The sequence below is a fragment of the Squalius cephalus genome (genome assembly GCF_949319135.1).
Source record: "Squalius cephalus genome assembly, chromosome: 18".
Taxonomy (NCBI): Eukaryota; Metazoa; Chordata; class Actinopteri; order Cypriniformes; family Leuciscidae; genus Squalius; species Squalius cephalus.
In genome coordinates this window covers 32,801,242-32,825,241 of record NC_137139.1, presented here as the reverse complement: position 1 = coordinate 32,825,241, position 24,000 = coordinate 32,801,242, and the positions used below count along the sequence as shown (strand labels likewise).

The 24,000-nt window shown below is 42.9% G+C and overlaps 1 protein-coding gene across 1 annotated transcript; it reads right to left on the bottom strand.

Moving 5' to 3' along the window:
• Nucleotides 1–2,037: 2,037 nt before the first annotated feature.
• Nucleotides 2,038–23,594, bottom strand: LOC307146166 (E3 ubiquitin-protein ligase TRIM39-like; the record flags this gene model as incomplete). The annotated part of the gene is made up of 6 exons (XM_079850040.1): nucleotides 2,038–2,660; nucleotides 2,763–2,789; nucleotides 4,224–4,371; nucleotides 17,229–17,462; nucleotides 17,589–17,684; nucleotides 23,040–23,594. The coding sequence occupies 6 exons, from the start codon at nucleotides 23,592–23,594 to the stop codon at nucleotides 2,125–2,127; spliced, it is 1,596 nt and encodes a 531-aa protein (XP_079706166.1). The 3' UTR covers nucleotides 2,038–2,124.
• Between the last annotated feature and the right edge of the window lie 406 nt (nucleotides 23,595–24,000).

The window sequence follows — 24,000 nt, the reverse complement described above, 5'->3', positions numbered from 1 at the left end:
CCTTCCCTCTTGATGTTAGCCAGTGCAGTCAGGAACACTGTCTTCATTGACAGGATTTTAAGCTCAGTTGACTGCAGGGGTTTAAAGGGGGCTCTCTGCAATGCGGTAAACACCAATGAGAGATCCCAAGAGGGAACGGGGTTAGCACCCCTCAGGAACTTAACAATCAGGTCGTGCTTCCCCACGGATTTACCGACTACTGCATCGTGATATGCGGCAATAGCGGCAACATACACTTTCAGGGTGGAGAGAGACAGCCTTCGCTCCAACCCTTCTTGCAGGAAGGACAGCATAGCTCTTATCTGTAATGCTGCCTGAATCATAATCCTACACTGTTCACTCGCTGGCCAGAGGAGAACTGGCCCCGACTGAGCCGGGTTTCTACCAAGGTTTTTTTCTCCATTCTGTCACTGATGGAGTTTTGGTTCCTTGCCACTGTTGACTGGGCTTTTGGCTTGCTTAGTTGGGGACATTTAATATTCAACAATATTATTGATCTGTCTTAAGGTGGACGATGATGCAATTTTCTTCTAGAAACAAAGTTTGTTGTATTATTTTCATGTTATCACTGTGAAGCTGCTTTGATACAGTCTGTATTGTAAGAAACGTTATATAAATAAAGGTTACTTGACTTGACTTATCGGGGGTCTTCTGGGGTCTTCCCGGTGAGAAGAACAGCACTCAGTGCCATGTTATATCAATGAAACATTCAAATAAATCAATTTGTGTCAATGCATATTAAAACATAAAAAAAGTTATTTGTGTGAACGCATATTGCACATTATTGCCTTTCATTCACTCAGTTAATGTTAATGGTATTTGTGGTCACAGTTTCATTCGCGGATCCTTTATGTCGGATATGACTGACCACCAATATTGAGTAGTTTACATCTTGAATAAGATTCCTAAAATGTTTGCACCTACAGCACACATTACAGATATACATTAACTCAGATATGTTCTACATGTCTAAAGTATATATAGCCTAGAATGAATAAACCAGTCTTTTAAACTCCTTGATTTTGCTTAACAACTCAAAATATAATCTGAATATAGTAAAATGTATTTACATCTCTCAACAGAAAGGTTTTTGCAGGTTTTAATAAAATGTTATTTAATAACAATAGCCGTAATAAGCATATTTCCAGTATGTTCCTCAGGCTTGCATAGTATATTCTAGTCACTCACTCATCAGACTCCTCGGTAATCCTCTGCAAACTTCGACAGTTGGTTGAACCGGCTCATTCGAACATCACTAATAAAGTTGCCTCAATTGTGTATTTATTTTTATGTTTTTTTTGTTTTGTACATTATGTAGACTGCACCTTTTGAAATGCAGCTTGTAAAATAAATCATATCTGGCATTCGGAAAACTTCTCCATTATACTTCCTTCCTAACGCTTCTCTGTATTTGCATAATAATTAGCAAGCTGTTTAGTTTACAATAAATATCAGTTATAGACTTGAACACTTGTCTTTATTCAGATGCTGCAGTTATTACAATATCAACCAAAAATCACAATATTTCACAAGTTCAGTGTTCACAGCTGGAGAGGAGAGAGAAAAAGGCTTTAGAAATTTCCTTACAAAATAACATGTAGAAACTCTGGAAAGTTTGAAAATTCAGTATATTATGTAGAATTTCACTTTATAACATTAAATCATATTATGTAATATGTCATAGTAGATTTAAAAAGCAAAGTAAAAATTAAAGTTAAAAGCAAACAAATCTTTCTGTTAATTAGAAAATATAGACTTGTGGTAAATTGGCCATTCAAATGTAACCGTTGTTATTTGGTAAAACTTTAGTTTAGGGTCCAATTCTCACTATTATAGTTTCTTATTACCGGGATATTGGCTGTGTATTATATAAAGCACATATTAATGCCTTAATAAACAGTAATTAGGAGTTTATTGAGGCAAAAATTCTTAATAGTAAGAATTGAACCTTAATCTAACGTGTGAACATATTTTTTTCACACAACATAACTCACAAATATTTAAGGACCTGCAAATAGTTTTTTTTTTTTTTTTTTTGCACTTGTACATATTTTGTCTATCACATTTTCATTTACATAATCTAAAAACAGCAATCTTTTCTGTTTTTTTTGTTTTTTTTGTTTTTTAACTGACAGGAGTGATGATCAGTGGGTTTGAGTTTTTACATTTATCATTATCACATGGGCTGAAAATTGGATAGAGTTTGTCAGTGAAAGTCTGACCAGTGAAAGAGTAGATATGAGATCTGGACTCCACGTCATAAAAAGAGACCAGACCCTCCTCATAATCCACAAACACACCAACCTTCTCAGGTGTCAGAGGGAACAAAACAGATGGATTATCAAGAACTACATTTTGATCCTCAATAATCTGCATCATAATCCAGTATCCATCCTCAGGTCTCGGGAAACTGTCAGTCTCCTCCTTCCTGTTAATGGATTCTCTGGCGACTCCTAAAATCCACCCAATATTTCCCTTCACCTGCACCTCATAGTAAAATCTCCCTGAACTGAATCCCTGCTTTGCCAGAACAAAACTGTTTTCAAATCTCTTTGGGTTTTCTGGGATGTTCTGCTCAATGTCTCCATCACTGACTTGTTTTCCATCATCAGACAGGATGAAATATGGATTCGCTGTATCAGGATCCAGAGTCACATCCACTGAGAGAGATCAGACATTATCAATCAACTTGAACAGTATATAATATAGATTAACACAGTATTGTGAGTGTATTTAAGAAAATGGTGTCAGTCACACTGTACCTGCAAACTTCTGCACAAACTTCAACCCTGTGGACACAGATGAAAATATAATGATGAATTAATCATAGGACTAATTTCAGTGAGTTTCTCTCCACTGGCAGCATCAGTGGCATGTAAGTGTTGTTTGTAAAACAATGCAGAATGTGTTTGCAGTAAATATACTTACAATGGAGGTCTATGGGACAAATGTAACGAGGATTTAACCCTCATACTGTGTTTGTCTCCTGTTTCCTGTCTTGGTGTTTGGGGGTCAATATGGCAAACATTTATAATGATTGTATAAAAACAAAAAATTACAGGCCTATTTAATTTGTATTATTAAAATGTTTGTTTACTTCTCATCTATACATATATGCTTTGTTTTTGGGGAATTTTTTTTTTATGAATTCAAAATTAAATACTCGTCATTACTAGTCGTACTAGTCGTTTCTTGTTATTGATCTAGGTGTTAGAGGCAGAATTCTGCTTTCTGCTGGTTAGAGAAAATATGCAGTGAATATAGTTTTAGAAAAAAGTGTAATGACCATATACATCCAGCAGAGGCCCATAGAGATCTATTCATTTTCTGGAGGTGGCTAACTGCTCTTATTACAGCTTTTGTGGTGTATATTTTGTGAATATATATATTTACAAAAGTTTAAAATACATTAACCCAGTATATTTTTTTTATTATCAAAGTTGAGATTTTTTGTTGCTGTTGTTGTTTGAGGTCTGTTGTTGTGTTTTTGCAATGCCACATACATTTGCAATAATGCCACAAAAGTTGCCACTAAAAGTCAAGACTTGATTGTAATCACATATTATTTATTTCAATAATCCAAATGTATACAAATAATTAACTTTAGAACAAGAAATTAATCAGCATAAGCTGATATGAAAAGGAGTGAAGAGTGAACACTGTGTGTGTGTGTGTGTGTGTGTGTGTGTGTGTGTGTGTGTGTGTGTATGAGATCATGTGTGTTCGACATTGCATTTGTGCTCTAGTACTAGGCCTTCATTTTTATGTGTGAACATTTTCAGATTTATGCTTGATAACTGAAGTTTGATAAATTAACTAATTTGTGTGTTTTTGAATAAGATTTTTTATTTTTCCATTAATGTTATATTTTTGGGTTAGGATTATTATGTTTTTGCAAGTTTGAATAAATATTCATTTCTATTTTAAACTTTTTTGTATTCACTCTGCCTGTTTAATTCAGCCACACATTTTTTTGTGCCCATTACTGGGTTTCCATTAAACATGTACACAGATAGTTACATCCTTCCCGTCGTTAAAGTAAAACTTCTTTAACACGAGTTTACACGTAAAGAACTTTACAGGGTTAGTTGTTTTATTACATTTTTGAAACAGTGCGGTCCTTTACAAACTGAATTTAAATTGGATTTAACCCATAATATTCCTTCAAAACATTATTTTCTTAGTTAATGAAAAAAAATCTACTGTATTTGATATTCACATACCAGTCTGACTGAGTTTTTCATTTACTGTCTCCTGAGTTTTCTTCAGTTCAGTCAGAGCACTTTTCAGAGAGTTCACATTCACATCAGAGTCAATCCTGATCTCAGTCCAGTTCTTGGTGTGTGGACCACTGTTCAGGGATGAGCTCATCTACAGCAGGAGAGAGAGAAGACTGTTAAATATGTTAATTTTTATGTTTATAGTTGGGTTCGTACAGATTCTATAAAGTGAAATCCCCTCCTTGAACTGCCACCTTACCGTGGTGGAGGGGTTTGAGTACCCGAATGACCCTAGGAGCTATGTTGTCTGGGGCTTTATGCCCCTGGTAGGGTCTCCCAAGGCAAACAGGTCCTAGGTGACGGGTCAGACTAAGAGCGGTTAAAAAACCCTTATGACGACTATAAATTCGAGGACCGTGACGTCGCCCGGCATGGCGCAGCCGGGGCCCCACCCTGGAGCCAGGCCCGGGGTTGGGGCTCGTATGCGAGCGCCTGGTGGTCGGGCCTCCCCCCATGGGGTCCGGCCGGGCTCAGCCCGAAGGAGCGACATGGGGCCACCCTCCCGTGGAGCCACCACCTGCAGGAGGGACCGGTGCTAAGTGGATCGGGCGGCAGTCGAAGGCGGGGGCCTAGACAACCCGATCCCTGGACGTGGAATCTAGCTCTAGGGACATGGAACGTCACCTCTCTGGCGGGGAAGGAGCCTGAGGTTGTGCGTGAGGTTCAGAGATTCCGACTAGAGATAGTTGGGATCACCTCTACGCACGGCTTGGGCTCTGGAACCACACTCCTCGAGAGAGGATGGACTCTTCACCACTCTGGAGTTGCCCATGGTGAGAGGCGGCGGGCTGGTGTGGGTTTGCTTATAGCCCCCCAGCTCAGCCGCCATGTGTTGGAGTTCGCCCCGGTGAACGAGAGGGTCGCTTCCCTGCGCCTTCGGGTCGGGGATAGGTCTCTCACTGTCGTTTGTGCCTACGGGCCGAATGGCAGTGCAGAGTACCCGGCCTTCTTGGAGTCTCTGGGAGGGGTGCTGGAAAGTGCTCCGACTGGGGACTCCATCGTTCTACTGGGGGACTTCAATGCCCACGTGGGCAGCGACAGTGACACCTGGAGGGGCGTGATTGGGAGGAACGGCCCCCCTGATCTGAACCCGAGCGGTGTTCTGTTATTGGACTTCTGTGCTAGTTACAGCTTGTCCATAACGAACACCATGTTCAAGCATAAGGGTGTCCATCAGTGCACATGGCACCAGGACACCCTAGGCTGGAGGTCAATGATCGACTTTGTGGTCGTTTCATCCGACCTCCGACCGTATGTCTTGGACACTCGGGTGAAGAGAGGGGCGGAGCTGTCAACTGATCACCACCTGGTGGTGAGTTGGATCCGATGGCAGGGGAGGAAGCTGGACAGACTTGGCAGACCCAAACGTACTGTGAGGGTCTGTTGGGAACGTTTGGCCGAATCTCCTGTCAGAGAGATCTTCAACTCCCACCTCCGGCAGAGCTTCGACCAGATCCCGAGGGAGTCTGGAGATATTGAGTCCGAGTGGACCATGTTCTCCACCTCCATTGTCAACGCGGCCACTCGGAGCTGCGGCTGTAAGGTCTCCGGTGCCTGTCGAGGCGGCAATCCCCGATCCCGGTGGTGGACACCGGAAGTAAGGGATGCCGTCAAGCTGAAGAAGGAGTCCTATCGGGCTTGGCTGGCTTGTGGGACTCCTGAGGCAGCTGATGGGTACCAATGGGCCAAGCGGACTGCAGCCCGGGTGGTTGTGGAGGCAAAAACTCTGGCCTGGGAGGAGTTCGGTGAGGCCATGGAGAAGGACTATCGGTCGGCCTCGAAGAGATTCTAGCAAACCGTCCGGCGCCTCAGGAGGGGGAAGCAGTGCCCTACCAACGCTGTTTACAGTGGAGGTGGGCAGCTGTTGACCTCGACTGGGGATATCACCGGACGGTGGAAGGAATACTTCGAGGATCTCCTCAATCCCGCCGTCACGTCTTCCATTGAGGAAGCAGAGGCTGAGGGCTCAGAGGCGGACTCGTCCATCACCCAAGCTGAAGTCACCGAGGTAGTCAAGAAACTCCTCGGTGGCAAGGCACCGGGGGTGGATGAGATCCGCCCTGAGTACCTCAAGTCTCTGGATGTTGTGGGGCTGTCTTGGCTGACACGCCTCTGCAGCATCGCGTGGCAGTTGGGGACAGTGCCTTTGGACTGGCAGACCGGGGTGGTGGTCCCTCTTTTCAAGAAGGGGGACCGGAGGGTGTGCTCCAACTATAGGGGGATCACACTTCTCAGCCTCCCTGGGAAAGTCTATGTCAGGGTACTGGAGAGGAGAATCCGGCCGATAGTAGAACCTCGGATTCAGGAGGAACAGTGTGGTTTTCGTCCCGGTCGTGGAACACTGGACCAGCTCTATACCCTCTACAGGGTGCTGGAGGGCTCATGGGAGTTTGCCCAACCAATCCACATGTGTTTTGTGGATTTGGAGAAGGCATTCGACTGTGTCCCTCGTGGCATCTTGTGGAGGGTGCTCTGGGAGTATGGGGTTCGGGGTCCTTTGCTAAGGGCTATCTGGTCCCTGTACGACCGGAGCAGGAGCTTGGTTCGCATTGCCGGCAGTAAGTCAGACTTGTTCCCGGTGCATGTTGGACTCCGGCAGGGCTGCCCTTTGTCGCCGGTTCTGTTCATAATTTTTATGGACAGAATTTCTAGGCGCAGCCAGGGGCCGGAGGGGGTCAGGTTTGGGGACCACACGATTTCATCTCTGCTCTTTGCGTATGATGTTGTCGTGCTGGCCTCATCAAACCAGGACCTCCAGCATGCACTGGGACGGTTTGCAGCCGAGTGTGAAGCGGCTGGGATGAGAATCAGCACCTCCAAATCCGAGGCCATGGTTCTCAGTCGGAAAAGGGTGGTTTGCCCGCTTCAGGTTGGTGGAGAGCTCCTGCCTCAAGTGGAGGAGTTCAAGTATCTTGGGGTCTTGTTCACGAGTGAGGGAAGGATGGAACGGGAGATTGACAGGCGGATCGGTGCAGCTTCTGCAGTAATGCGGTCCCTGTACCGGTCTGTCGTGGTGAAGAAGGAGCTGAGCCGCAAGGCGAAGCTCTCGATTTACCGGTCAATCTACGTTCCTACTCTCACCTATGGTCATGAGCTGTGGGTCATGACCGAAAGGACAAGATCCCGGATACAAGCGGCCGAAATGAGCTTTCTCCGCAGGGTGGCTGGGCGATCCCTTAGAGATAGGGTGAGAAGCTCGGTCACTCGGGAGGAGCTCAGAGTAGAGCCGCTGCTCCTCCACATCGAGAGGGGTCAGTTGAGGTGGCTCGGGCATCTTTTCCGGATGCCTCCTGGACGCCTTCCCGGGAAGGTGTTCCGGGCATGTCCCACCGGGAGGAGACCCCGGGGAAGACCTAGGACACGCTGGAGAGACTATGTCTCCCGGCTGGCCTGGGAACGCCTCGGTGTCCCCCCGGAAGAGCTGGAGGAAGTGTCTAGGGAGAGGGAAGTCTGGGCATCCCTGTTTAGACTGCTGCCCCCGCGACCCGGTCCCGGATAAGCGGTAGAAGATGGATGGATGGATGGATGGATGGATGGAGGACTTCAATCAGCACTTATCAAACAATATCTTTATTATTTTTTATAAATTACATATAATTTATAAAAGGCAGCGCGTGGATTAAAGGTCTGCATTGCAATACAGAATCTATAGTGGCTCGGATCTCGTGTTTGCCGAGGCAGCACGTAGATTACGAGTCTACTCTGCAATAAAGATTCTGTGTGGGTGCGAGGCATGCACAGTCAGCTCCTGAGGGTGCTGTCTGTGTTCATTGAGAAATATCTCGACGCACACAGCCGTGCGTTTTCGGGTGTTTCAGCCTCGCGCCCGTTGACTTTTTTCTCGAGAGATGAAAGCCAAATATATTGTGAACGACTCGAATCTCGCGTTTGCCGAGGCAGCGCGTAGATTACGAGTCTGCAATAATAGGGACACACGCGATCTGTGAACTAATACTGTTTGGGTGCGAGGCATTCACAGTCAGCTCCTGAGGGTGCTGGCAGTGTTCATTGAGAAATATCTCGGCGCGCGTGCAAGAAATCCGTGCGCTGTCGGATGTTTCAACCTCGCACCTGTTGACTTTCTTCTCGAGGGATGAAAGCCAAATATATTGTGACGGCTCGAATCTCGCGTTTGCCGAGGCAGCGTGTAGATTACGAGACCGTATAAATAAATATTAAAACAGTATTGTCTGGTGATTATGGCTGCATTTAATTCTATGGAATTAAAATGATGGAATATTATCTGACTTTGAGAAGTTAGATATTTTAATTCAGCCAAACATTTAATTCTGAGGAATTAAAATGATGAGCAGCAAACGTCGAAAATCGTTTTTGATTTTTCCCTGCCGGTCCTCCGCTTCAGGGTATCAAAAATTTCAGGGTATGAAAATGGCTGTCCCCCCCATGGAGGGACAAGCGAGAATTGCTCCTCCATGGAGCCCTCAGGAAATGCACGCTGTAGTGCCCGCCCAAAAAGCTTGCGGCCAGGCAGTGTTCGCCTAGCGGAAACTGTTTTTGATTATTCCCTGCCGGTCCTCCGCTTCAGGGTGTCGAGAACGAAACCGAAAGAGCCTCCCCTCTGGGGAGCCCTGAGAAAATAGATGTCTGGTTCCCGCCGTAAAATGCGCTTCGGGACACATCGGTTTCCAGCGAATGCACGCTGCTTTATCTGCCCCATAGGCTTGCGGCCAGGCAGCGCTCGCGTCCGCACATCGGAAACTGTTTTCGATTATTTCCTGCTGGTCCTCCGCTTCAGGGTGTTGAGAACGAAACCGAAAGAGCCTCCCCTCTGGGGAGCCCTCAGGAAATCGATGTTTGTATCCCGCCGTAAAGTGCGCTTCGGGACACATCGGTTTCCAACGAATGCACGCTGCTCTGTCTGCCCCACAGGCTTGCGGCCAGGCAGCACTCGCGTCCGCACATCGAGAATCGTTTCGACCAAACCCTGCCAGAGAGCTGCTTCAGGGGATCGAGAACAAATCTCGAATGATACACGAAGCCAGTGTAATGGAAAAATTTGATTTCCATTGATCTTCAACATATATTGCAACATAATGTGTCACATGTCTATATTGCGGAATGTGAACAGGATACATGTATGTTTGTGCACCTGGCGTAAGCAAGACACACACAGTAAGATAAATGGTTAAGAACCTTTAACTCTTTGGGTATGGAAGATAATTTAGCTAAGGGGGGTTAACCCTCTGGGGTCTGAGCTGTTTTCTGGGCCCTGGAGGTGTTCTGACATGCTCTGACATTTGTGCTTATTTCTGTTACTTGTGACATTTTCATGGCTAAAGTCTGATTACACTGTATTCAGCACAAACTCTGCTACAATAATATATCAGCAGCAAGTATATAAAAGTTTGTAGTTTTGAGATAATAACATTTATGCGTGGTTTGTGAAAATACAAAAAAAAATTCTCACTGAAATAAGGTCATGAAACCCATACTGATTATTTCTTCACAAGACTTTTGAAAATTGTATGACGTAGCCTAGAATATTTGCTCCAAAACTATGTGAAAATCACCCTGACTGCTCATTCAGATAAGACAATATATTGATTTAAAAATTTTACGACGTGTTTTGTGTGAAAAAGCCTTATGCGGGAGCTCATTAATATGTAAGCTTTTCTCACCTGAGAAAGAAACCGATATGGGAGAGGTTTGGCCCAGTGGAAGTGGATCGTTTGCGTCACGAGGGACGTCCCACTGTCCACTGTGGTTTTCTCTCACCCATCCAGCCCTATTGGGTTTGGATGCCATGGGACAGACGTGGCCGAGGCTACGCCTGTACGCTTTTTCCCCCGATTGCTCTGCTCCCGGGAGTTGTGGAGAGGGTCCATCGAGACGGGATCAGCTTACTTCTAGTTGCCCCGTACTGGCCGGCCCGGGTTTGGTTTTCATCACAGCACTCCTGGCAGGCCAGCCTTGGCAGATCCCTCTGAGGAGGGACCTGCTTCCACAGGCCGGGGGCTCAATATTCACCCTCGACCAGACCTATGGAAACTTTGGGCCTGGCCCCTGAGGGGGCTCAGTACCTAGAGGTTGGCCTATTGGCTGGAGTGGTTTAAACCATACTCAGTTCCAGAGCTCCTTCCATGAGGAGATTGTACGGCCTAAAGTGGAATGTGTTTCCACTTGGTGTAGAGAGCGTGAGGTGGACCCAGTTAACTGCCCGGTTGGCTTCAGTGCTGGAGCTCCTCCAAGATCCCCTCTTGGCTCGTCTTACCCCGTCTACACTCAAGGTGTACGTGGCTGACATTGCGGCTTTCCACTCTCCTCTGGGTGATAGGCCTCTGGGGAGACATCAGCTGGTCGTACGTTTCCTCCGTGGGGCTCGGAGGATGAGACCTGCGGCTCGTACCGGAGTTCCCACATGGGACCTGGCAGTGATTCTCGAAGGGCTGGTCGAGGCCCTCTTTGAACCTCTGGAGTCGGCTGAGGCCAAGAACCTTCCCTCAAGGTAGCTTTTTTATTAGCCTTTACTTCTCTAAGGAGAGTAGGAGATCTTCAGGTGCTTTATATCTCATGGGTGCCTGGAGTTTTCTCCAGGCGACATTAAGGCTATCTTGCATCCCAGGCCGGGCAATGTGCCTAAGTGCCATTTAATGTCAAGTCAAGTGAAGTCAAGTATATTTGTATAGCGCTTTTCACAATACAGATTGTATCAAAGCAGCTTCACAGTATTAAATTAAAATAATACAACAAGGTTTGTTTCTAGTGGAATTTATTGATTGATAAAAATTAAATATCCCCAAAATATCCCCAACTGAGCAAGCCAAAGGCAACAGTGGCAAGGAACCGAAAAACTCCATCAAGTGACCTAATGGTCACCTGAAACTCCATCAGGTGACCTAATGGAGAAAAAAAAAAAAAACCTTGGGAGAACCCAGGCTCAGTCGGGGGCCAGTTCTCCTCTGGCGTTTATGAACTAGAGACCAGATTTAACTGTAAGATTAAAAATATTATATGAATGCCTGGCTGAAGAGATGCGTCTTTAATCTAGATTTAAACTGGGAGAGCGAGTCTGAGCAACGAACAGTATCAGGAAGGCTATTCCAGAGTTTTGGAGCTAAATGTGAAAATGCTCTCCCTCCTTTGGTGGACCTGGATATTCTAGGTATGACCAAAAGCCTCGAATTTAGTGATCTTAAAGAGCGCGATGGATTAAAGGGCGATAGAAGATCCGTTAAATAGACTGGAGCTAAGCCGTTTAGGGCTTTATAAGTCAGTAGCAATACCTTGTAGTTAATACGGGACTTTATAGGTAACCAATGTAGTGATGTTAAAATCGGTGTTATATGATCATATTTTCTTGATCTAGTAAGAACTCTAGCGGCTGCATTTCGGACTAACTGTAGCTTGTTTATTGAGGATGCAGGACAACCAGCTAATAAATCATTACAGTAATCTAGTTCGAGGTCATGAATGCATGAACTAACTTTTCTGCATCAGAAACTGATAGCATATTACGTAGCTTAGCAATGTTTCTAAGGTGGAAAAAGGCTGTTTTTGTAACATATGAAATATGATTTTCAAAAGACAGGTTGAAATCTAGTATAACACCCAGGTCTTTTACTGTAGAGGATAAAGTAACAGGACATCCTACTATGTTAAAGTTGTGATGTGCCGATTGTGGCGTTTTTTTGAACCGATAAGTAGTACCTCTGTCTTGTCTGGATTTAATAAAAGAAAATTACGCGTCATCCAGTCTTTTATATCTTTAACACACTCTGTCAATTTGGATAATTTAGCGTTTTCATCCGGCCGTGATGAAATATATATTTGAGTGTCATCAGCATAACAATGGAAACTAATTCCATGTTTCCTTATAATATGTCCAAGTGGCAGCATATATATTGAGAATAATAGAGGGCCTAACATAGATCCTTGCGGCACTCCATAGTTTACTGGAGTTATGATTGATTTTTCTCCATTTAAATAGACAAAATGGTAGCGGTCAGATAAGTATGATCTGAACCAGCTTAATGCTTGTCCTTGAACACCAGTATAATTTTGTAGTCGATCTAAGAGTATTGTGTGATCTATAGTATCTAACGCAGCACTAAGATCAAGTAAAACTAATATTGAGATACAGCCTTGGTCAGAAGCTAAAAGTAAATCATTTGTGATTTTAACGAGCGCAGTTTCAGTGCTATGGTGCGGTCTGAATCCTGACTGAAACTTTTCATAGATGTCATTTTCTTGCAAGAAAGAGCCCAGTTGAGCGGACACAACTTTTTCTAATATTTTAGACATAAATGGAAGATTTGAAATGGGTCTATAATTTGCTAGGTTATTATGATCTAATTGTGGTTTCTTAATGAGTGGTTTTATAACTGCCAGTTTAAATGTTCTTGGAACATGACCTAAAGATAAAGATGAGTTAATAATGTTGAGGAGAGGCTCTTCCACTATAGGTAACACTTCTTTCAGTAGTTTAGTTGGTATAGGATCTAATAAACATGTTGTTGTTTTAGATGAAGTGATAAGTTTATTTAACTCTTTTTGTTCTATAGTTGTAAAGCACTGTAATTGTTCTTGCGGGGTGATAATTGAGGCTGAATTATAAGGCGCGATTGAAGATTGAACGTTTACAATTGTGGTTCTGATGCTTTCTATTTTCTCAGTGACGAAGTTCATGAAATCATTACTACTAAACTGTAACGGGATATTTTGTTCAGGTGACGCTTGTTTATTTGTTAGTCTAGCCACGGTGTTAAATAAAGACCTTGGATTGTTTTGGTTGTTTTCTATTAGTTTGCGGAGGTGCTCAGCCCTGGCCGCTTTTAGGGCCTTTTTATAACGTGACATACTGTCTTTCCATGCGATTCTAAAGACCTCTAAATTAGTTTGTTTCCATTTACACTCTAAATTACGGGTTTCTCTCTTTAGAACATGCGTAGTATTGTTGTACCATGGTGCTTTAATTTTGACCTTTTTTAATTTAATGGGTGCAACAATATCCAATGTTCTGGAGAGAATGGTGCTCATAGTGCTAGTTAGTTCTTCTAGTTCATCTGTTTGTTTGGGTTCAGGCAGCAGCTGAGACAGATGAGATAAGCAATTTGAGAAATTATCTATGGTGGATGGAAGGATTGTTCTGCCTGGTCGAAAACGCAGCGCAGCATGACATATTGCAGCAGTACGTAATATGCAAGTTACCATGTAATGGTCAGTAACATCATCACTTTGTGGAATGATATCTATATCGGTTGGATCGGTTCCATATGATATAATTAAATCGAGTGTATAATTAAGATGATGAGTGGGACCAGTGACGTTTTGCTTGACCCCAAAGGAGTTTAATAAATCTGTAAACGCAGCCCCTAACGCATCATTTTAATTATCTACGTGTATGTTAAAATCTCCAACAATTAATGCTTTATCGACGTTGACCAATAGATCTGAGAGAAAATCTGCAAACTCTTTTAGAAAATGTGGCAAGGCTTACAGTTCTGCAGGTTTTTCATCCTCCGCCTCACGTGACGGCGGATGAAGAAAGACTTCATTTACTCTGCCCTGTCAGAGCTCAAGATTTATTTCCAGAGGTCTTCTTCATGATGGAAGTCAGACCAGTTGCTGGTGTGCTTCGGGTTGCCCAAGAAGGGGCTTCCCGCATCCAAACAGACCATCAGTAACTGGGTCGTTCAGGCTATCTCTATGGCCTATCAAGTGCGCAGCTTGCCTTCACCTTTGGCCGTGAGGGTTCATTCAACCAGAGGCATGGCGTCCTCTAATATTTTGAAACCAATCAAATGAAAAAAGTTTGCCACTAAGCAAACCTGCAAGCTATGAGCCCAGCTGTCAGTACTATTGGAGGAGGCCTAAACGTCTCGTAGATGAGACTGCCTGGGTTATTTTGTTTCGATATTAGCAAGCCTATATCTTAAAAAAGCCAGTCATTGGAGCCTACCACTCGTGGAATAGGCATTTAAAAGAGAGGCAGATTATGGAGTGATATGACTCAGAAATTACATCGGGCAATGTTCAGATGTCATTCAATGAGATGTTCAGAAGAACGCAAGAGCTAAACTTCTACAAGCTCAATAACATCCACGTAAAAAAAAAAAGGTAAGGTAAGAAAAAAAGTCGGAAAACTTTGCCCATTAATTAGATGTGCAAGGCAAGCAGGCAAGTTTTCGGGTTGTTATGGACAATCAAAAATGTGAATATTCACGTTGCACTAGCGGTGGACTTTCAGCGAGTTTATTTAAACATTTATTTTGTAAAGAGCCATTTGTGAGTCAAAAGAGCCGGCTCTTTTCAGTGAGCTGAGTCAAACGAGCTGGCTCATGAAAAAAAGCTGAAATGCCTTTCGCTAGTTGGCCAGTGTTTCACTTTCCCTCCAATATTATTATGTTGCGGCAACATATGCGTGCTTACTGGGAACATAATAAAGACACCTGGACTCGGTCGAGACCAAAAGCCATATTTGGCAAGATCAGGCAGTGGCTGAGACCGAGACAAGTCCGAATACCAGCGAGTCCGAGATCATAGAAAAACGGTCTCGAGTCCGGATTCGAGTCCAAGACCGGACTCGAGTACTACAGCCCTGACCGATACTGTAACCGATCCCTGAATTTTCACTGCATTTGTAATTTTTGAAGGTGTTTTTTAAACAAAATGCGTTTAAATACTCCATTTGTCCATTATTTATTTCTAAAGAAACACGAAAATGTATTAAATGCTCCATTACCTTGTATCTTATGTTATGGCCCCGTAGAAGCAATTTTTGTAAAAATAGGCTAACGATTGCGTCATAACCACGCGACTCTCTGTCGCACAGTAGAGAGATTACCGTATGGACAGGAGGAGAAGCTCGCCGGCAATTGGGGGGACGTGGAGGCAAAATGACAAAATGATTAATCAGAATACTTAGCAAAAGTTTCTCCTGCTCCTAGCTCATGGACACCTCCTACTCACGATCTCCGTCTCTGCAAGTTTCGGAAGGGAATGATTCAGATTTCTCTTGGCACAGCTACTAGAAGACAGACGGGTTGCTCACGTCACATCTACGTCGTCAAGCTCAGTGTGAGTCTGCACAGTCGCTCGGCCATCAGGAAGTGAGTGCTTCTAATTGACTTCACTTGTCTCCGTTGAATCCAGTGGGGTCGCTGTGTCCAGTTTATATACTGTCTATGGTGAGCTCACCCGTTCTATTGAATCAATAGGAAATTTTATGATTTGACTGAAAAACATTGCCTAACGAGACACAGTTTTTAAATCTAAAGTCTCCCTGAACATTCTCACAACGCAAACATCCTAAGCATTTAAATGGGTATTTGTTTAAAGTCGGAAATTTTTCCTGCTTATTAAAAAATGCCAATTTCTTTGCAAAAGGAATAAAAAGCTGTAGCCTACGAGAACACTAGTCGGCCCTCACTGAAGAGCTATCTTCACAGGTAAGAAAAACAGTTTGATACTATTAATTAAATAGTGAATGCTAAAAACCTTTTTGTGAATTGGTTAATATTCAGGTGAATATTGTTTCATGGCCACGAATTAATAATACCTCAGCACGTTATACTAATTTGTTCCCTCGTTTTACTATATTGTGGCCACGTTGTAATTCGTTAAATCAAAATGAGGGAGGGAATTAGTTCAACGTGTCCACGATTTAATAAAACGAGGGAACAAATAAGTCGTCGTAACAACAAATTATTTAGATCAGTGGACAGGGCGCATAAGAACAAGCAGAGAGAGAGAGAGAGAGAGAGAGAGAGAGAGAGAGAGAGAGAGAGAGAGAGCCCCAGCCCTGCGCGCGTGCACTCTCACCGCCTTCAAACAACACAAGCCCTGTATTGCTCTCTCTCCCTCACTCATATCAACATCAAATCAACACAATAGTAAAAGGTCGGAAGACCGATTGTGTTTTATAGATTAGTAGTTTGTTCATATAAAGTGTTTGATTAGCAAGTATGTTCAGGAAATGCATAATACAAATTGTATGGGTTAAGGTAACGGTAAACGGACTCTGCACGAAGCTCTTTTGAAGCTGTCAAATGGTGTCGCTATTGGACACTTAATTGTGATTATTGCTGCTCTGAGGTTTCTTATAGGCTACTGTTGACTGTTTTATCGTTGTTTTTTGAAGCAGCAGCAGAATTACTCTTGCCTCGGAGAAAACAACACGGGCATAGCGACAATTTTGCATATAAATTACTACTTATAGGGCTTGAATTACAACCTGTGGGCAGTTTTTCTACATCCTTTTGTGAACGTCGTTTTACACTTGTATGCTGCACAGCGTGCCATCTTAAAAGTGGCGTCGGAGCTACCAATCTCTGTATAATGGGCGTTGGAGCCCTCTGCTGGTAGGGAATCGTAAGATGGCCACTCGAACACTTCCGGTGGCTTCACTGCCTTCTGGCAGTTTAGAACGTCTTGAGCTATACAGTCATTATATAGATCAGTGTATGTGTTACTATATTGCATTTAATATTCCACTAATAAGATACATTTACTTCATAGACAACCTTCTTTTTTATCCCCATTATACTCTCTGTCATGAGTTTTTCTTTTGTCTGGACACACACACTGTACACACACTGCCTGGTAGGCCTATTTGGTTGTTGGTATCGGATCATTTTTACGAGTACATGAGCTCAGTATCGGTGCATCCCTAATTTTTATAATTCAAGCACTTTAAGTACCTCTTCAAAAATATGGCTGTTTTCAAGGGTTTTCCAGGACTTAAATTTCAAAAAGTCAAATTCAAGTACTTCAAGCACTTTAAGCATCTTGTACGAACCCTATGTTTTACACAGTAGCTACCTTTCACACACATTTAACTCATTTTTCAAATTTGACTTTATTACCTTTTGTACAATTTCTAACAGACTGTTACAAATAAAATGTTCAAGCAGCTAATCATGTTTGTGAACAGAGGGTTTGTCCTGAATTATTGTACATGATGACTTGATGGGACAGATGTTGACAGACCTGTATGAGATGGAGATGATCGTCAGTGTGTGAGAGCTGCTCCAGCTCAGTGTTTCTCCTCTTCAGCTCAGTGATTTCCTGATGCAGCTCTTTAATGAGATCTTCAGCCTGTTTCTCTGCTGCTTTCTGCTGTTCCTCCATCATCTTAAGCAGATCAGACTGACATCTCTCAATGGAGCGGATCAGATCAGTGAAGATCTCAGCACTGGTGGATCTCTCTTCCTCTGTGTTTCTCTGATAAATCAGATCAAATAGAAGATCTGTCTATTAAGTTTTATCTGTTTAATTAAGAACCTTTATTAAGCAGATTGAAATATTATAATGCATTATAAATTTTACAATGTTTTAACTTCCACTCACCTTTCTCAGATCTACTGAATGCTGGATCTCTTTAATCTTCTTTATTCTGTTCTGGATCATCTGCTGCACATCAGTTTGTCTTTTTGCCAGATGATTCTACATACAGAGAAAAACAGATCCTCTGAAAAAAATATCTTATTAAAAGTGGCTGGAAATGTCTTTGAGGATAACATTCTTAAAATGTTGAAAAATCAGCTTTATAGCAGATTTATAATTAAAAAAGACTATTGGCAGTTTAAAGATAGGGTAGGAAATTTCAAGAGGGGGTAAAATCTCTGCGTGGCAGGGGGAGCTGCCACTCGACCTGTCACTCAAGCCGTCACTGCTAGGGGCAGGCGCATTTAACGGTGACAGGTCGGTGTCATTTAACGGTCACCGTTAAATGCGCCTGCCTCGGGACCAGTCACGGATATATGCGCCTACCTCGGGACCCGTCATGGATATGCGCCTGCCTCGGGACCTTACACAATATATAAGGTGTTTTTTAAACAAAATGCACAGCGCGGATCCCCTGTAGCCAGCGGGAGCCAGAACGGTACGCACAGCACAATAGGTCAATATTCACCCAATATTCAACATTAACTAAACGGTTTTCACCTGCCTTACAGCTATAACAGGCACTCCGACTGATGCATATGATCAAATAGACAGTTAGACATGCATCCCGCGTTTACTTCTACTTTTATTTAGCCTACCCATTTGCCACCTTACTTTATATTTTTTCTGCCGTTTAATCCGGCGTTTAATCCTGTCGCGCCTGCCTCAAGATCTCTCACTTTTTAAATCTACCAGATCTCAATTTGATGCACATGTGCAAACAGACAGTGCAATCCTGCTCTTATATGCCATCTTGTCTTACATTGTATTTGCTCTTTTTGTTCATAATGGAGCGCGCATGTCAGCTCCAAGCGTCTCGCCTGCCTCAAGACCTCTCACTGTTTATGTACCAGAGACACTCCGATTTATGCACATGTGCAAACAGACAGTGCAATCCTGTTCTTATTTATCTATTTGTCATTTTATCTTATATTGTATTTGGTATTTTTGTCCATAATGGAGCGCGCGTCACGTCATCTATCAGCGTCGCGCCAGCCACAACTTAGCGTTGCGCCTGCCTCAAGATCTCTCGCTGTTTACATGTACCAGACACTCCGATTGATGCACATGTGCAAACAGACAGTGCAATCCTGTTCTTTATCTATTTGTCATCTTATCTTATATTTTATTCCCTCTTTTTGTCCATAATGGAGCGCGCGTCACGTCACCTATAGCGTCGCGCCTGCCTCAAGATCTCTCACTGTTTAAATCTACCAGACACTATGATTGATGCATGTGTGCAAACAGACAGTAAAATACTGTTCCAACTTATCTTATATTTTATTCGCTCTTTTTGTCCATAATGGAGCGCGCGTCACATCACTTTAGTGTCGCGCCTGCCTCAAGATCTCTCACGTACTAGACACTCTTAATGCACATGTATAAACACACAGCAAAATACTGCTCATTTGCAATCTTATCTTATATTTATTCCTCTTTTTGTTCATTAAAAAACGTCGCGCCAGCCACAACTTAGCGTCACTCAAAATCTGTCAAAATCTGTCTTTTACTGCCTGATACTTTACTTTTATGAAGGGAAAAGCATACGAAGATTCCTCACTACATCAGTTAGTTTTATAGCTCAGGCCTATCTATTTGAATTTATTTTATTTTATTTACTTTTTTTTGTGCAAATTATTGTTTTTAGTGTAGATCACAATTATTAGGCTACTTGTGATCGATATTCTGATAAAGGTCTATGTAGAAATTACGGTTGTATCAACCAAGTAATTAATGTCCTAGCTCCCACCTTTCGCATTAGATGTTTGTGTGAAAAACTGTCAAAATAACAACTGGCTTGTGCAAAATATTGCCGTGTCCTCTCTTTTATTTTAATATTTTAGATTAATCAATAAAATGCTGTCAATTTCACACTCTAAATTCACTATAGGCATATGAGTCCATTTGTGTTGGATTTGCCATACCGGTGTTGATTTTTTAACATCACCGATTGGAAAAAACCCATGCATGCACTAATTTCTATTTATTTTAATTATTAAAATAAAATTTTGTTCTTTGTCTGATCAAGTGTTTTTGTTTGTTTTGCAGTTCTCACTGATGCAAATTCAAAGACCTCATCCTTAAATGTTGATATTCTGCAATATTCAGAAAATAAAATGAAATAAAATAGCCTATACAACAAACAATTCGATCTAGTGAAAACTCTTCGTCTTCTTTTCGCTTCAGCATGTCAATCGGAGTATCAGGCAGTAACAGTGGGAGATCTTGAGGCTGGCGCGACGCTTATAGGAGCCAACAAGCACGCTCAATTATTAATAAAAAGAGCAAATAAAATGGCAAATAAGATCAGTATTTTAATGTCTGTTTGCACATGTGCATCAATCGGAGTGTCTGGTAGACTTAAACAGAGAGAGATCTTGAGGCAGGCGCGACGCTAAGTTGTGGCTGGCGCGACGCTGATAGGTGACGTGCGCTCCATTATGGACAAAAAGGGCGAATAAACTATATAAGATGACAAAAAGGTAAATAAGAGCAGGATTGGACTGTCTGTGTGCTCTCGTGTCGGAGTATCTGGTAGATAAAAACAGTGAGAGATCTTGTGGCAGGTGCGACGCTTGTGGCTGGCGCGGCGCTTAGGAAGAGCCACGAGACGCGCTCATAAAATATAAGAAGATGACAAATAGGTAAATAACAGCAGCAGGATTGCACTGTCTGTGTGCTCTCGTGCATCAATCGGAGTGTCTGGTAGATGAAAACAGTGAGAGATCTTGTGGCAGGTGCGACGCTATAGGGCTTGCTAATGTGTCGTCATCATGACGTATTCCCAGTGGTGAACGCAAAGCATTTTGGGAATCCGCGGCACAAACATAAGGCGCCAGGCTGCGTTCCAGTCCACTTTTAGACACGCACTTGCGAACTTCTCTAAGCACTTCCCCTCGGGGGAATCCCCGCCGCCATTTTGAAGTGAATGAGGGAAGTTTATATGGACAGACCCTCGTTCCCTCGATTTTGACCGAGGGAGCGAGTCTACTTCAAATGTACACTTCAGGCACCTATATGTCCCACAATGCAGTACGTGTGACATCACCACATATCTCGTCTAATCACCACCACAACAGACAACTCTATGATATATTAATTATATATTTTTTAATTTAAAACAACCCAAACACACCTATAAACATTTGGATGCTGCATTAAACAAATTCTTAAAGGAATTTTTTAAATAATAAATCAACTCTTTAGCTGATTCGAAGTGATCAAGGGCTTAGGACGTTCCAGTTCAGCACATTGCAGTTTCCGCCAGTAGTGGGCACTCGTGCAACGTAAGCATTGACGTACATCCGAATGAACGAGACGGAGGGAAGTTAGCGAGTGAAGGGCATGACAATTTTGGACTGGAACGCAGCACCAGACGTCATTGCATGGAGGGAAGAACGTATGTGTTCAAAATGCCGTCTACCTGCTGTGTTATAAACTGCAATAGTCGTTCTCACGATAGAAATGGCATAAAGCTTAAGAACGGAATATCCTTTTATCGTTAGAGAGAGAGAGAGATTTTGGTTTGGTTGGGTGACAGTTGTAGGTTACATTTTGACAAGAGTTTATAGTTTGACAAAAGCACAATGTTGTGTTTTATTGCGAGTGTACACAAATATAAGTAAACACTTTGCAGTTTGAATGATGTCCTGTATGAGCAAAATGACGGAGTACATTTTTATGTTTCCACTGTTCGATCGCGCCCGCGCCTCTCTCTCACACGCACGCACGCACGCACACACACACGTTGGTTTGTTGAATTCTGACTGCATGCAGATAGATGAGAGAGAGTGAGGAGTGTGGACGACAGTTCTCTGCCCCACTTTTACAATCTCCAGCTCCATTATTTTCATGCCAGAACACTAGCCTACTATGCCAGCCCATGGAAATGGGCCAAACATACCCATAATTCTATGCGTTCTGATGACGTTGCCGCCCAGTTGGTCACATGTCTTAGCGATCTCTATAGTGGCTGGCGCGACGCTTAGTTAGAGCCATGAGAGACGCGCTCAATTACGAGCAAAACAAGCGAATAAAATATAAGAAAAGATGGGAAAAAGGTAAATAAGAGCAGGATTGCACTGTCTGTTTGCTCTCGTGTATCAATCTGGTAGATGAAAACAGTGAGAGATCTTGTGGCTGGCATGACTCTTGTTGAAGAATTTCCCTTGTCTCATGTGATAGTCTGAATGCTGAAATGCCCAGCAGAAAATAGGTCACAAGGATAAGGAATGGAAAAGTACCCAAAAAGTCTGTAAATACAGGTGCTGGGATGCAGTGGCAGAAAAACATGTTTTTCGAGATGTTCCACCAATAGAAGAAGGTTTAGGGAGAGATGTATCTAATGGTGGCAAGGCCACAAGGGTGACAAAGAAGAAGAGATAGATATGAGGGTGCCCATTGGGCACCTAGCGATAAGAAAAAGTATAAGACATGAACACTGGCCATTGTAACCTCAGATGTCCAGATGGCCAGCTGGCTTCTCACTTTGTTGCTTGTCAATAAAGTTAATTCTTCTGACCTGGAACCTCGACTCTGAGAAACTTCTTTGTGACCTGAACTAAGGACTTCGAATTTGCTATAACTTAATAACTACTTTGAGACCTGAACCAAAAAGAATTTGCCACAACACTCTTAGGTGCCGAGACTGGTTATATCCGTGACTGGTCGAGTGTATACATAGCATATACAGTATATATATGTATACATTGCATAGTCTTGTTTTGTGTTACACTGCTATTCTGAGTGCCTGTATCCTGGTTTATCTTCTCTTGTCTTGGTCTTGTTCTTCTGCCCATTGTCCTCGATATACTTATTTGCCTGTGTTTTTGGACTATCATTTGGATTGTTTGCTCTATGGTTTTGACCCTATGCCTGTTATATGGATTACGATTCAGGATTGTCCCAATAAAGCTGCATTTGGATCTTCAACCCAAGTCTCTGAGTAGTTTGTGACACACCATGGCGTGAACGCAGCATAGCTAATTGTTTTGGGTAAAGAGGAACTGTAAAAGACGGCTGCTGTTTGTTTGCGGTGCTCAGTGACTGTGTCCGAAATCGCCCCCTTTACCCTTAAATAGGGTAATATTTGATGGGATAGCCATTCGTAGTGCTGTCCGAAACGATAGTGGACGTTATTGAGTGCACTCATTCAATCCCACAATGCACCGCAATAATGAGTGTACAACCGTTGTACGCTCAATGGCTAGAGAATACCCATAATGCACTGATTGATCATATATTTTTTTTACAGTGTGCTTCAGGGAATTTCATTTTGTAACACCAGCCAATGTGTCATCCTTATAAGTTTATAAAGCTTATAAAGGTTTAAGTGTTTTGTTTGTGACTCTTTACCTTCTTCTCTCGACTCTCCTCCTCTATAGGAACAGTGCTGTGAGTCCTGTGTTCTCCTTCAGTGCAGGACAGACAAACACACGTCTGGTCATCTCTGCAGAACAGCTCCAGAGGTCTCTCGTGTTTCTGGCATATATAATCCTCCAGATTTTCCACAGCATTGATGAGTTTGTGTTTCTTTAGACGTGGGACTCTGCTATGAGGCTCCAGATGAGAGTCACAGTAAGAGCTTTGACACGTCAGGCAGGTCTTCACTGCTTTCTGCTTTCTTTCATCACAGAAGTCACAGAACACCTCAGATTCTCCTGGATTGAGCTTCTCCTTAAAGTGTTGCACAACCTCTCTGAGTGTTGTATTAATCTTGAGATCAGGTCTTCTGCTGAATTTTTCTTCACAGAGTGGACAGAAGCAGGTCTGTGTGTTCGTCCAGCACTTGCTCAGGCAGGTTCTGCAGAAGTTGTGTCCACATGGAGTGGTGACTGGATCAGTAAACACTTCCAGACAGATGGAGCACTGGAGCTCCTCATTTAGTGCTAGACCACTGGAGGATGCCATGACTGAAAAGATAAGTAATGACGACAATATATCATCTGCATTGCTGAAGAGAGCAACTTTCATAATACAAGTAATGTTCAGTGAGTAAATTAGTTTGTGCAAAATTGTATGTTACATGGTTAAAAATTATTATAACTAAAAATCTGTACTATGAACCACTGTCAAGCAGTCAAAGCAGCCATACGTGCCATAAACTGGCATATGAGTCAGCAGTTTCTGACAGGAAGTTCCTCCACCACTAACTCTAACCTCATTGAGCCTATAAGCTCCGCCTCTGACTGCCAGTCTGAGACTGCTGGCCTTATACTTAAGATGGCTGTAGTTAGATCTATTTGTTGTAATTTTTCAAACAAATAACCCACTAAGCAAACATCTGTACACACCAGGTGTCAGTTGTTTTAATGGA